This window comes from Symphalangus syndactylus, chromosome 6 (genome assembly GCF_028878055.3).
Source record: "Symphalangus syndactylus isolate Jambi chromosome 6, NHGRI_mSymSyn1-v2.1_pri, whole genome shotgun sequence".
NCBI classification, from domain to species: Eukaryota; Metazoa; Chordata; class Mammalia; order Primates; family Hylobatidae; genus Symphalangus; species Symphalangus syndactylus.
Genome location: NC_072428.2, coordinates 19895402 through 19910786, shown reverse-complemented (window position 1 = coordinate 19910786; position 15385 = coordinate 19895402). Strand labels below are relative to the sequence as shown.

Sequence of the window (15385 nt, the reverse complement as noted above, 5' to 3'; positions counted from 1 at the left end):
TAGGCGATGCATGCAATGACATTAAATGACATTAGGGCTTGTGGTTAGAAACTGCTCTCCTCTTTTTCCTTTTGCCCTTGGAATTGTGCTAGAGAGGATCTTGAGTTGCACCATGGTGTCCTCTCCCCTCCTCCAGGACGTGGCAATCTCCCTTGTTTGAAGAAAGAGGAGCAGTCCTCGAACTTAGTGTCTTCAGCTAGGGACACTGACTAGTTAGGATTTCTTAACGTTATTTTGTTGGCATTGAGTTGATCATTGAGTTCCATTCCACTTAGTGTAAATGATGTTGCTATGGTTTCTGTTTTAAACATGTTTACGTGTTTAAAAAGTGGATTGATATAAGAAAAATAGCATGCAAAGAATAATCATGTAGGTGGCCCTGGCTCTGGCCCTAGTCATGCAGGTGGTTCAAAAGAGACTCAGATTTGGAAAGCCCATTACCAGGCACTGCTTAAAAATGTGCTGGTTTCAAACCATTCACTTTACAGAAGAAATCTCCGTATAAGGAGACACGTCCCAGAGGGAAGGCTTGTAGAGGTGAGCTTAGCCTTCACATTCGACTGTCAGATGTCATTTCAGGAGGAAAAGTCAGGAGGAACTCCAGAAAGCGTGTTCCTCCAGTAAAGGGGCAGAAGGAAGGCCTGGGGACAGATGAGGAATGGAACCCAGGGGGGTGGACAGGAAAGTCACCAAAACCATGGACCTGGCTGTTGGGAAAGGTGAAAGATGGGCTTCCTGGGTGCTGGGCTCCACGCTGCAGAGGCTCAGATGGCCATGCCCAGGCATCTGCATTCAGCAGTCAAGTCTGTCTCCTCACCCTGACCCCCAACTCTGCGCTTGCCACTCGTGCAGCCCTTTATGTGACTCTGCTTTTGAAAGTGAACATTTTCATTTTACATTCTGTGAGTCTTAACACAGAATGTCCTGAGTGGGGAATAATGAAAATGACCCCAGGTGAGGCCAAGAGAAAGCAGGTAGGAAAATTGTGCTTATCTCATGCCTGCACACAGAGAAGACAAGCTGTGTGATCTGCAGAAGCCCAGCTAGACATCCATAAGGCACTGGCTGGAAAAATCTCTGACATTTCCAGTATTGATTTTTTTTCCTTTCCCTCTGTTTTGAATTGTGCCCGTAAGGTAAATTAGGGTTTCCGAGAGAAATGCTATATACTAGTGACAGCTTTGAGGGATAATTAGTTTCTTGTAATTTTTGAAATTGATGATATGAAATGTTCTGAATTTTCCTATTTACCTAATTAGGTATCTTGGTGGTTCAGAGCATGGGCATGTTTGCAGATTGCACTTTCTGCCATTCTCTATCTACTGGCTTTGTTGTGTGTGTTATAACCTTTTCCCCCAAGCCCAGAAAGTTCAATTCCTTTTTTGGAACTGGAGTTTTGCTTGATATAGAAACTCAGGCTAGAGTCAGTGGCTTTGAATGGGTTAATACTAGGAAGAGAGGAAACTTAGCTACCACAGTTGTCAATAGGTCATGGATACCTGGTAATGTGTGAGATACATTTGTGTGCATGTATGTGTATGTGTGGGTGCATGTATGCATATATATGTATTTTTCCATTTGCTGCTCATATCTGCAAGAGTCCCGGGAGGCCAGTTTCCCCTAGAGTTTACAGCGTATGGCAGAGAGCTGAAGGGAGTGTAGCATTAACTGAAGACCTGGATGGATGGCAAAGAGTTTAAATCAGGCCCAGAAAAAGCAATTATACTTTGTTGGGACAGATAGGACTTCCAAGGATTCATGGCAAGCTGGATGGAGAGAAGATCAAGAGTGGTGAAGGTAACTTTTGTGATTTCTAAATCCAAATTGAGGAGGAGAGAGAAGTTTCAGCTCTTCTTTGATCAGCTGGACAGGCTTCTCTAACAAGCAGGACTCCCAAAATGGAAAAAGAGCTAATTGGGTGAACAGAAAGTAGTAAAAGGAATTCCACATACACTCTGCTTTGAAGGTAAAATTGGGGCCTATCTACACAGGGGGTTTTTGAACAAGTGGAGCAGGGATCTGGTGAGAAGACAGAGGAGAAGTTATGATTTTAGGTGAGAGGTCATCAGAGGTTGCATTTTTTGATTTGGCCAGTACTTAGAGAAGAACAGCATTGTGGAATCTATAAGCTTTGGGGTGGCCTAGAAGCTCCCACTGGCCACTGTGAGGGGCGAGAATGAGGTGGAGCCAGACTGGGGGCTTCGAGAAGCACCCCTGGGTGTCTTGGGCTACTCACTGTGGGGCTGGCTGCCTGCCAGAGGTCACTTCTCAGCAGCTTTGCCATTCTTAATCTCCTTAGCAATTATTTGAATTTTGTACAATTAGTTGAATATTTTGATTGTACTTTTATCGTACTTTATGAGTCTCCGTGGAAAAAAATGGATCTTGAAATTGATGACCACAGGTCTTAATATAATTGAGATAAAGATGAAAATCAATAGGCTTGCAGAAGTGGCAAGTCTTTATCCTCATTGGACTCAGGTTATTGCACATCAGTTGTGGAAGAAAGGAACACATGAGTACCAAAGGCTGAAAATATATCACCCGAAAATGAGCTCTGAAGATGAGGTGTAATTAGGGATTTTATAATCCTTTCAAGCTCTATGAGGACAGAATTCCTCCTAAATCATGGAAGTGTGGTATTCTATACGAGTATGTATTTGCAGGAACTCATTATGTATGGAATTTGGTGATTTACTGTAGATGAGAAAGGAATGGCAGGAGCCAACCTTAGGGCATTGATGGGGGAGGCATAAAAGGTAGGAGTAGATGCTGGAAACAACGTGGTATTAAAATAGTGGAAGCACTCAGTGATTCAGTGGGCATGAGAAGTAGAAACCGAGTTGGAAGCGTCGGGAAATTTTTGTTCAATATGGAAAGCAATAAGGTGACTTTCTCTGAGGCTCTTGAAGAGCTATAAGGAGAACAGAATTAATGATAATGGTAATGACAGCTAACATTTTCAAGCACGTACATGCTGGGCATTGTTCTAAGCTGAAGGTTCTCAAAGTATGGTCCCCGAACCAGGAGCTTCAGTATCAGCAGGGAATCTGTTAGAGAAGCAAATTTTAACTGAATCAGAAACTCTGGGGTTAGGGCCCAAGTGATCTATTTTTTTTTTTTTTTTTAGACAAAATCTTGCTCTTGTCACCCAGGCTGGAGTGCAATGGCATGATCTCGGCTCAATGCAACCTCCACCTCCCGGATTCAAGTGATTCTCCTGGCTCAGCCTCCCGAGTAGTTGGGATTACAGGCGCACCCCACCATGCCTGGCTAATTTTTGTAATTTTTAGTAGAGACGGAGTTTCACCATATTGGTTAGGCTGGTCTCGAACTCCTGACCTCAGGTGATCCACCCACCTCGGCCTCCCAAAGTGCTGGGATTACAGGCGTGAGCCACCGTCCCCAGCCACGATCTGTGTTTTGATGAGTCCTGCATGATTGTGAGGCATGCTCAAGTCTGGCAATGCTTTCAGCATTTCTCCTGGGCTAACTCATTTATTCCTCCTGATAACTGATGAGGATGGTTCTGTTATTACGTATCCCCCTTTTACAGATGCTGCCACTGAGGCTCAGAGATGGGGGTTATTTGTCTAAGATACAAATACATACAGCTAGTAAATGGTGGCATGAAGACACAGTCCAGGTCATCTGGCCACAGAAGAAAAATCTCTTGCATTGTATTTTAAATGCCCTCAAGGAATCCCCAGGAAAAAATCCAAAAACCCAGGCAGGAGGAGTTCCAGGGTTACTTTATTTGTTGTTGTTTTTGTTTTGAGTGTTCAGCAAGTCAGACATGGACTGTCTTCCTTCTTGCTTATAAACATAACCTTTTAAAGGCCCCAATGCACACTTTAACTATGGCCGAAACAGTGCTAAATGAAGAATTAGCATTAGCACCAATTCCACTTCTTCAGTCTCCATCTGGGGACTTCTCATGGGTCTCATCACACCCACCCACACCAACATTGGCTTATTAGGAACTCTCTGGGCCTGGGAGTAAGTTGTGTTTGTAAGACTTTGTTGTTTATCTAGGAAGGCATCCAGGTTCACAGGAGATGTGCACATCATTAGCGGTGATGGCTGGCCTTTCAAAGTCATAGTGGAAAAAAAAAAACTGGACGTGGCCTACAATTTACAGCCCTGGGTTTATGCCAAACGACAGGAACCTTCTAAGACATTGATATCACCAGAAGCAAATGTCTGGAGTGAAACTGGTTAACACAGGTTCTGGGAAGGCAGAGCAACACAGCTGCTACCCCTCTGGGGTAGGAAAGAATATCTCATTTGGAAATGGAATCCACTCGAGTGCCAGGCACTCCCCTTGCTAGATGTTGAATGTGGATAGTCGAGAGGAAGGCCCAGCTGGGTGGAAGCCCTGTGGCAGAACCCAGTTACATGGCCTGAGATTGCCAAGCCAACTTTGCCCCAGTATCTGAATCTGTAATGGATCCCATCTGCTTTCTCCTCTGGGCAAGGACATAAGAAACCTCTCTAAGGCAGGAGAGCATGATGTCTAAAAGCACCAGCCCTTCTGCCAGTAGGTCTGGGTTCTAATCCTTGTTAGAACACTTACTAGCTGTGTGCTCTCAGCCCTGTTACTTAGCCTCTCCGATGCTCAGTTTTCTTAATAGTAATCCAGGTGGAATCATGGGAACTACTTCATATGGTTGATGTGGTTACTAAGTGAGATGACGTACACAAAGTGCCTGATTACATAGTGAGCAGTCAACAAGTGATAAGTATTTGTATCAGTATTTTTATTATTATTGCTAAGTAAACCAGAAGAATATAATAGGGGAAAGATATGGGCTTTGGATTCAGACCAACCTTGGTGCAAAGTCTGGTCTCACACTTGCTAGTTGCTTCTTTGAGCCTCAAGTTCTTTATTTGTAAAAAGTGGATGGGTTGTGGCGAAAGTAAAATGTGAGAAGGCAGGAAAAGACTGTAAGACAGTGTCTGACACTGAGTAGAAACCAATAACTGACTCCACTGACATTCTTACTGCATTATCATCACCACTGAAACATTAAAAGGGACGGTAGCTAGCAGCCTGAGTGTTTACAGAATTCCTGCTTCCTGGTCTGTGTGGAAAGTTCTTCCTGCTGGGAAGATGGGGTTCTCCCTGTACCTAGCCTTCTTGGTTACCCATCTCATCTGGGTCCATCCCACCGGGTTGGGAAGGTAACTGCTTGGCAGGAGGCATGCATCATTGGCATGCATCATAGCCCCGCCCCACCCATGGCCACCCTCTGCTCTGTTCTGCCTACACTTCCAACCCGCCCTCTCTGATGACCCAGGAGGAGCTGGGTCTTTTCTTTCCACTGAAGACTGGGTGGTTTTAGACGCCTTTCCCCAAACATCTTGTTTACATTTTTCCTAGCTAAGTGTCATTTTTCTGTTTGCAGCCGGTTTTTCTATGTCTTAGGAAAATTGGATATGTCAGCTGTTTTTCTTTTTCACTTCCATCTCCTTTGCCACTTCATTACAGTGCGACTTGACTGTGTCCAAGTTCACTTATGGGGTGAGGAGAGGATGCATTAAGTAACAATGGGCCCAGTTCCAAGTCCCAAGTTGCTTTCTGGGTGGTTACTATTTAGTAACCGTTTTTGGCTTAGTCTTCCGCCTGGGGAGGTGGTAGGGTTGATGCCATCAGGCAAGGAGTGGGACAAGAGAAACTTGGGTCATCTCCAGCTCTGTTACCATATGGCTCCATCACTACAACAGCTTAACAGCCAGCAAACACTCAGAAACTTCTGGAGTCAGGCATTCATCAGGGGATGGGAATACTGTGAGGTGAGGTCCAGGAAGACTGGACACTTAGGAAGAACGAACAGTGCAAGATGGCTGCCTGAGCCAAGGCTGGGTTTTGCCCCGCCTTCAACCCAGGTGAACAGTCTTAAGCCCCACAGATGTCAAGTTGGCATATCTTTAGGTGAAGTGACAGGGTGAGCTTCATAATTTGCAGAGCCCAGTGCAGAAGGAACATGTGGGTACTCAGCATTCTGTGCAAGGACTCCTGAATGCCATTCTTCTCACCACCTCTAATGTCAACACTGGTGTCCCTGGCTTCTTCTAAAACAACTCTACTAACAAGACTGGTGTGGGGATGCCAATCTCCCCTTCCCATGGGCCCCTTCCCATGGGCCTGCCACTGCAGCTCATAGTGGGCGGGTAATCTCAAGAGATTGCACGTCTGCACTGGGCACTCTTGGTACCTGGATGGAGGGTGGGTGAGAGGTCCCCTTCGAGTCAGCAGCAATTGCACTGCAGCACTGCCAGCCCAGGGAGTGCAGGATGGCTGGCACTATGCCTCTCCCCAAGACGTTGCGGGGTGCACGCCCAGTCCTGACTCTCCCTGTACCGGTGCGGAGGCCTCCACCAACATGACTCTGTCAGCACCTTGGGAGTAGGGTGACATTGGTGGTGGAGCCCAGGCACCAGGGGTGAGGTGTAGGTGCCTGAAAATCCCTCCTGGGGAGGTGGTGAGGAGGCAGGGCCATGAGTGAGCTGGGGCTTTAGACCCCAGTGCATATTCTGTTATCCCTTCAGACTTCACTTATAAAACACAAATTCAAAGATAAAAATACTAAGAATCAACTGCAGAGCACCCAACTGCAAGTGGAGGCCTTCAGAGTACAAGGCCCTTAAGAATGCAAGACCCTTTGGGGTCCAAATTCTCTAGAGAGTAGATTTGGGGTTCAGTATGAGACCCATTAGCAAAGCTGGAAGATGCAGCTGTGGCTCGGTTGTTGGAGCATGAATGAGTGGGCACAGCTCCATTGGGTGGATGGCAGTGGTTCCCCAGTGAAGAGAGTCCTGGGGCTTGGCTAACTCAAAAGATCCTTACTCTGATAGGGTGTGCTGAATAAAACATGAGTAGTACAGAGACTGAGCCTCACTCTCATGTCTTTTATTGGAATTTTGGAGAGGGAGACCCTACGTCTAGCTTCGGTTTATACAACTATAAGATAAGAGCAAAATCTACAGACTCCTGGGGGCAGGGGGTTATATAAGGATTTTCAAGATGCCTTTGAAAGGTACTTTAGCCTCATGGAAAATGGAAATGGATCCACTAAATATCATCAAAATGTGTGTGACCAATTGATTTTGACTGTAGGACTGGGGAGAGGAGAGAATGTATAGATGATTCTTAAGACCCCTTCTAACTTCAAGTTTGTGTTTCTCTTATTTTGGTCTAAGCTATAGAATTTTCATGCTGTGTATTGTGACAAATTTTAAAAGAGTATTTTCTTTATCATTTCTCCATAATATAGGAATAATTACTTTTCCTTGAAAATATATAAAAAAGATTTTTTTTCCTAATGTCTCCTTGAAGGGAGAAGACCTAGAAAGGAGAAGAAAGGAAAATCCAGGCCATGTTTTGAGGTTTATTCCATAAGATATGGACAATGTAATTTTCAAATGATTTTCTAATTCAAATGAAGAAAATGGCAACAAACTTAGGGACCCTATAGCACTTATTCTTCTTTAAAATATTCTGTCTTTTATCTTGGCTTCTTAAAAATAAAAAAATCTTTATAACTAAAATAGTATATATATTCAGTAAATATTTATTAGGTACCTACTATGTTCTAGGTACTATACCAGGAGCCAAGGGTACTAACTAAAATAAGATATGGTCCTCACTCCTAAGGACCTAAAATTCTAACAAATGAATGGTTTGAATTAATTTCTGTTAACTCATGCTATCACCTGGACTAGGTTTTTATTTCTGTCCATTCCTCAGTTCCCCCTATCCTCCCCCCATGTAGATAATTATAGCGATAGAACAACATGATGAAAATTGCATCACAAAGGCAATCTCTATTACCTCTATAGGTGCATCTCAGAAATGTGAAATTAGGGAGGGTTAGGAAGGTTGTTTTAATAGAAGCCTGGGACATCAGTGTTGACACTAGAGGTGCTGAGAAGAATGGCATTCAGGAGCCCGTGCACAGAATGCTAAGGGGATGTTCTGAGAACCTCACCTGGACTAGGTGAAAGGGACCAACCAGGCAGAGACGCAGGGCACAATTGACATTTGTGCTCAGAAGCATTCAGATGGAGTGGTTGCCATCTGAACACACCTCAACAGACCACTCATGTCAAGCTCAGCTGTCACAAGATGTTGACTTGGTGCTGGAGTATTTTCTTGCTTTCTGACCCGGAAAATCTTGCCATGACCCAGCTGGGATTCGTGAACTCGGCTGGAAGCTAAAGAACAGGTTAGGGCTTTGTCTTTATTGCCTGTGGGTTTCACAATTCTTTGTGAAGGAATTGCTTTTTTTTTCTTTAACAAAGTTGGTGTATTCCTATATGGTGTCACTGTGACTTTGATTTGGTGTTCTATCTGCCATCTTGAAACTACATGGTGGCTGGGTGTGGTGTCTCACACCTGTAATCCCAACACTTTGGGAGGCCGAGGTGGGCAGATCACTTGAGGTCAAAAGTTTAAGACCAGCCTGGCCAACATGGTGAAACCACATCTCTACCAAAAAAGTACAAAAATTAGCTGGGCATGGTGGCTGGTGCCTGTAATCCCATCTACACAGGAGGCTGAGGTGGGAGAATTGCGTGAACCTGGGAGACGGAGGTTGCAGTGAGCCAAGATCCCACTACTGCACTCCAGCCTGGGTGACAGATCAAGACTCCGTCTCAAAAGAAAGAACTACATGATGACCAGTTACTTTTTCAAATTAGATCATATTTTGTAAATCTTAATAGGAGTATGAATTTGGTTAAAATTGTGTATCCATTGCAGAAATAGGATAGTACCTTTGATAAAATGTTCTATTAGTACATTTTATAAAGGCCCATTCACTACTGACTCTCAGCCTCCCACTCCTTTTTTGAAGAAGTTGGGCTGAGATAGCAGCTATTACTATTGCTACCACCAGTGCTGATTACTAAGGACATAAAATACTGTGTGTATGTGTTTATAATGATTATAATGAAGAATGTTATGGTATTGTTAGTATTATGCCATTTTACAGATGAGGAGCTTGGGACTCAGGGAAATTAAATACAAAATCACACAGCTAGAATGTAGCTGAGCTGAAACTTGAACTGATACCTAAGTTATTTCCACTCTGCTCCATATGCTTCTTTTATCATTGCAATAGGGTCTAGGGTTTTATAAAGGAGAAGGCTAAAGAATGCATTAGGTCTTTTGGTAAGATACATATCACCTTTGCAGCTGCCTCTCCCGTAATCATAGGCCTAGGTAATCTAATAATGTGACATGAGTGTAAAGACACCAGCCCGTCATTGATCTCTGAGCTTCTGTGACTTGCAGAAGTCTTAGGGGGCCAGCTATAGCCTTTCAAGGGAAGAAAGGGGTCTGGGTGGGAAGACTTGCTGGAAGGCAGTGAAGTGGAGTGGAAAGAACATGGCTTACAGACCCAGGAAGACCAGGTCTGTCTCCCTTGAGCAGTCTCTTCACTGACCATCAGTAAAGTGAGGAAAGTAGCACCAACTTGATAGGACTGAATTAAATGAGATGAAGGATATAAAGCTTATGATGTAGACAGGACATTCAACAATTGTTAGTTGCAGTTGCAAGAGGACTTTACTTCCCCTTTCCACAATTTCCCATGCACACATTCATCGACAGATGCATATTCACTGCTGCTTAAAATTTTGCATGCAGTCTCTTTCATGCTAGTGTGAGAAGCCCAAATTTATCTTTTTTAAAAAAAAAAAATGTTATTTCTGCATAGTTTCTCATTACCTCAATGCTCCCTTTTGTGAGTTTAGATCACCAAGGGCCTCTAGGACACTGGGTGTCAACAATAGCGAATTCATCCAAGTTTGTGTCATGCCTCTTCCCTGGTCTAAGGGATGAGGGCGGCGGTTGGGTTTGCCTCTTATCTCACTCGCTCTTTTGCTATGGGAAGTCTTACTGTCTTCTCCTGAAGCCTTGGCCTTCCAAGAGGAAAAAAGGCTTCTTAAACTCTGAGTCATGGCTAGAACACAAGTGCCTAGAACTCTGTGCCCTTGCCCACTGGAAGTGGAAGAAGGTTCATCACTCATGCGCTGGAGTTGCCCAAATTCTTATGTTCTTTGTTCTCTTTTGGCAGAACCAGCTTCTTGCAAAAGGACTGTTCTTTGTGGAGGAGAAGATCAAGCTGTGTGAAGGCAAGTACAAGACAGCCCTGGTAGACTGGGGCCTCTGTGACTCAGCCTTTGATGTCTGGACAGCTGAGATGCTTCTGTCCAGAAGGGGCAGGCCCCAGGCGAATGATTCACCCTGTCCGTTTCCTCCCTACCTAGGCGGCAGCACTTTCATTTGAATCAGCTGCTCACAGCAGTGCAAGTCAGAACTATGTTTCAGAAAAATGTAGTGGGATGGGTGGTGGTGGTTTCTTTGGAGACCTTGTTCAGGGTTTTTTTTTTTTTTTTTTTTTTTTTAATGGGACGCAGGCTGATGGTCTCCTTTGAAGGTATAAGTTGTACTGTGAATCCTCCATGCTATTTCCTCTGGTCTGTCCCGAGCTATTTCCTACAGGCCTTTGTAATATTTCTGGGGAGTCATAGAAGAGAGGAGTCCTGTCCATTTGGGGGACATTAGGCTAAGCAGGCAGTCACTCAATAGGGTATGATTTGATAGATGAAGGGAAATTTCCTGATCTTAGAGTTTAAAGTCCAACTGACAGGAAAGAAAGGAACTGAATGGAGATGGAAACAGGTTCCAAAGGCAAGAATTAGCCAACCCCATGACTCTACCAAGGGCTACTCTTAGCTCCCACCAAAGTGGGGCTTGATCTTAGCTTGCCACCTCCTTCTTGGGTGACTTGGTTAGTTACTAGTTTCTCCAAGTCTCAGCTTTTATCATTTTTGAAGTGATAAATTGGGGTGAGGGGTTGTAGGGAACATAAGGCACATGAGTGGCATAACACCATACCTGGCACACAGCAGGCAAACATACTGGATCCTTTCTTTTTTTTTCTGCTGCAGCCTAATGACCCGTAGATCAAACTTACTTCCAGATCCAGACTTATTAGGTGTCATGTCATCATCCTTTTGTTTCTTCCCGTTCCCTGGGAAAGACACTAGTGTGTCCAGGAAAGGGACTCCTAGAAAGACAAAGTAGGAAGGAAAATGAGAAACTGACGCTGGAAAATTCCAAGGTCTGACATACAGTAAATGCTTACCAAGCCTTGGGAAGAATAGAAGTTAGAAATTAACCTTTGCACATTTGAGAGTTGGCTGAACCTGTAGCCATTCTTCCCTTGAATACATCGATAACATTTTTTTTTCAACCTTATAAATACCCAATAACCCAAGGCCTTTAGAAAAAAAATTTTAAATTGTGGTTAAACAAAACCCCACACAATATAAAATATACCCTCTTTGTAATTTCAGTACTTTACAGTTGAGTAGTGTTAATTATATTCACATTGTTGTGTAACAGATCTCTAGAACTTTATCTTGCAAAATGGAAACTCCAAGTCCATTGAACAACTCCCAACATTGCCCCCTTTCCTCAGCCCCTGACAGCCACCATCTTATTTTTTGTTTCCATGCTTTGACTACTCTAGGCGTCTCATAAGTGGAATCATACGGTGTTTGTCCTTTTGAGACTGGCTTAGTTTCATTCAGCATAAGGTCCTCAAATTCATGTTGTAGCATGTGACAGGATTCCCTTCTTATTTTAAGGCCAATATTCCATTGTATGTGTATGCTACATTAGCTTTATCCTCTCGTGTGTCAAAGGAAGGGGCTTATTAGGTGACTTGCTTTGACTGAGAATTTAGTGGCTCTTTTGCTTTTTTTTTTTTTTTTTGAGACAGAGTCTCACTTCTGTGGCCCAGGCTGGAGTACAGTGGCATGATTTCAGCTCACTGCAACCTCTACCTCCCAGGTTCAAGTGATTCTCATGCCTCAGCCTCTTGAATAGCTGGGATTACAGGCACGTGCCACCACGCCCAGCTAATGTTTGTGTTTTTAGTAGGCGTTTCACCATGTTGGCCAGGCTGGTCTTGACTCCTGACCTCAAATGATCCACCTCCTTGGCCTCCCAAAGTGCTGGGATTTCAGGCATGAGCCACCGTGCCTGGCCCTCTTTTGCATTTTGGAGTCAGGCTAGTACAAAAATGTGGAAGACAACTGGGTGGTAAAGGGAGGGAAAAGAAACATTATCCCTGGCCATATTAATTGTGTGTATGTTATCTGGGGAGTTATTACAAGCTCCCGGAAATGTGGAAAAACAGCTCTATGAAAAAGATACTGAATAAAACCAGAGGTTCAAGTGCCTTTAAAAGGGGAAGTTGAATGTCTCTCACCCAAGTAACCCTCATCATAGATACACTCAGAGTGAAAACGCAGAGATGGGGCTAGACAGGATGAACAAAGTTCATCCAAGATTCTGTGCCCCTGCCCTGGCATGGCCTGAGAGCACCAGGCCTGGGGTATTCTCTCTGAGTCTCTTCTAGTCCTAGGGTTCTTGGTGTTGGGGCCTTTTCTGTACAATGAATGGGCATGTGGGGAACCTTTAAGGGGCTCTGCCATCTTCAACCAGACATCTCTACTTTTTAATTTTATGTATTAGAACTCCAAGAAAAATTTTGTTTGGATAAAAGGATTCTCTTGCTATAAAACAAAGTTTGAAAACAATTAATATGATCTGTCCAGTCACTGAACAAACTCCTCTTTGTTGACATCTCTGCTTAGGTACTTACATGTCTATATATACACACCCCTTCTTTACTGCTGCAGAAAAGACAGGTGGCTGTTCATATCCACTTGTTGCTGTTTTGTGGGCAGAAGACGCCATGTTAACTTTATCTTTTCTAGAGCCTTAGTGACCTTGAGTCTTAGGAAGTTTCTTATGCTTACCTGTATACTTCTGGTGACCTAAACTGCTGCGTTACATTAGAGGGCAGATTTATAGGACAGTCATCTAGAACCGTCCATCCAACTCCCTTCATTTTTGCAGGGAGCTAAGTCCTTGACTTATGGGCTGTTTCTGGAAGGGAAGGCACCTGTGTTCTTTAACTCTTTCTCCCCCAGGGCTACCCTGTTGCTGTGTCTGTGTCTGTCTGATGTTCTTCTCTGAACACTTTCCAAAACCTCCATTACTCTCTGAAGTTTGCAGCCAGCAATTAGACCTGGGTTCTCGGGAGGCGTTTTATTGCTGCTGGGTTGCAGAATTACCTTGTGTGCCAATGAGCATTCTGTCTTGGTATTGAAAGGGGGAGTAAGTAGGCACCAGTGCTGACCTGCAAGGTTCTCTCTTCTTCCCCTCCTTCAGATCAAGAGGGCCTTTGCTTGTCTTGGTTGTAGAAGGCTTAAGATAAGGGACATCAACAAAGAAGCCGGAGTAACCTTTTGCCCTCTGGGGTACATTATCCAGGTGCTGGAGTTCACCTTGGTTCTAGGGACCAGGATGACTCAGTATTTGAGAGGGTCCTTTTAGACTTCCCCCTCCTCCTCCCTGCAGTGAAACAGCATAGCCTATATTTGAAAGAGGATAGTGACTGCTTCAATCAAATGTTTATTTGATTATCTACTATGAGATGAGCCAGTACTTTGCTAGGTGCTGGGGAGTCAGGAGTCAGAAAAACCATCACAGTGTTACAGGCCCTCATGGAGCTCACACATGAATCAAATCATCACCAAGTATAAAACTGTACCTAGGACAGGTACTAATAATATAATCTGGCCGGGTGCGGTGGCTCACGCTTGTAATCCCAGCACTTTGGGGGGCCGAGGCGGGCGGATCACGAGGTCAGGAGATCGAGACCACAGTGAAACCCCGTCTCTACTAAAAATACAAAAAACTAGCCGGGTGTGGTGGCGGGCGCCTGTAGTACCAGCTACTTGGAGAGGCTGAGTCAGGAGAATGGCGTGAACCCGGGAGGCGGAGCTTGCAGTGAGCCAAGATTGTGCCACTGCACTCCAGCCTGGGTGACAGAGAGAGACTCCGTCTCAAAAAAAAAAAAAAAAAAAAAAAAAAAAAAAAAGAATATAATCTGCAGCGGGGTGGTTTGACCGATGGGAAGAGACTTTCCCCTAGAAGTGATGTTCAAGCTGCAACTAGAAAGATAAACAGAAGTAGGTTAGGTAAAGAAGGGAGAGAAAGAGCAGTCAAGGCAGAAGGGCTAGCACATGCAAAGGCCCTGTGGCATGACAGAGAAGGGTGACTGAAAGAGGGATGATTAGAGCCCAAAGGCTGACAGGAATACAGAAGACAGGATCAAGACCCAGAAGGAGGAGGTGGATTCTCCTGGGCTGTGTAGATCATATTATTGAGGTTTTCTTTATCCTAGGAGCAAAGGAAAATGTTCATGCTAACTATTAAGTCCTGTTCTACACTGTCCCATATTTGGGTTAAATGGTAACCTCCTTCCACTCACCAGCCCCAGTATCTGCAAAAATCTATACACTTGGCACTTTCCATCCAAAGATTTTAAAAGATTGATTTATTGAAGTGGCTGCACCATGCTAAGCACTATGATGAGCAAGACAGATGGGGTTCCATTCCCACTCCCGTTCCAGTGACGAGAAGAAGTGAATAAGCCATTCCAATAAAGTGTGATCAGTGGTTTGCACAGGAAAGTTGAGGGTGCCCTGGATTTGCAATTTCCCCCTGTGAATTTCACCCTGACCTTTCAAAATCTGCACATCTTTGGACCTGCTGGCTACTAGTCATGCCCTTGTTCTATTCTCTGTCCCCAGCCACTGCTTTTATTGCCCATTAAAATAATAGACGGGAGGTGCCAAATGAATCTTTCAAGATTTATTCAGTGGAACTGGCAGTGTCTTGCCAAACGTGTCTCTCAGTGTCTAATCTTGGCTGACCCAGTTTCTCTGCCTGGGATAAGCAGAGGCAGTGACCAGTATCAGCTCTGATATCTAGGTCATTAAACAGCAACTGCTGTGCAGGCTTCTCTCTGCCAGGGCCCGTCTTTCCTGGAGGTGCAGAGTTCCTCACACAGCCTTCCGATGGCACTGGGTGACCTGTGTGCTCTCCAGCCTCGGGTAGCAGGGACACTTGGCCATAGCATAGGCTTCCTGATCCTTGGGGTGTGTAGGGACAGCATCAGGAGGCAGGTGCTGTGTTTTGCAGATGGCCTTTTCAGAGAATGCTGCCTTCCCAGTTACTGTAAAGAAGTGGGTGGAGAAAACAGTTTCCAGGTCCTCTTGCTGTTTCTCTCCATTGACAGCTGAAACCCAGAATAAAGCCAGTATCTTAATGAGTAAGAAAACAAAACAGTATATAGCTGTGCACATGATCTTCCTGGATAAGATTGGCCAAGAGCATGGGTTCTGGCATCACAGCTCTGCCTTCGAGCTGTGTGACGTTGGGGCAGTTAGTTGGCCTCTCTGAGCCTGTAAAGCAGGTATTAGAGTCTAGTCATGAGATATCTTATAGGTAAGT

General features: G+C 44.5%; 1 protein-coding gene across 13 annotated transcripts in view; it reads left to right on the top strand.

Moving 5' to 3' along the window:
* Positions 1 to 15385, top strand: part of PRR5L (proline rich 5 like) — a 178039-nt gene that overhangs the window by 131836 nt on the left and 30818 nt on the right. For all 13 annotated transcript variants that reach the window (XM_063640994.1, XM_055281899.2, XM_063640993.1 and 10 more), the window contains one exon: positions 10083 to 10140. In XM_063640994.1, coding sequence (XP_063497064.1) covers positions 10083 to 10140 — 58 coding nt within the window. The remainder of the gene's footprint in view (positions 1 to 10082; positions 10141 to 15385) is intronic.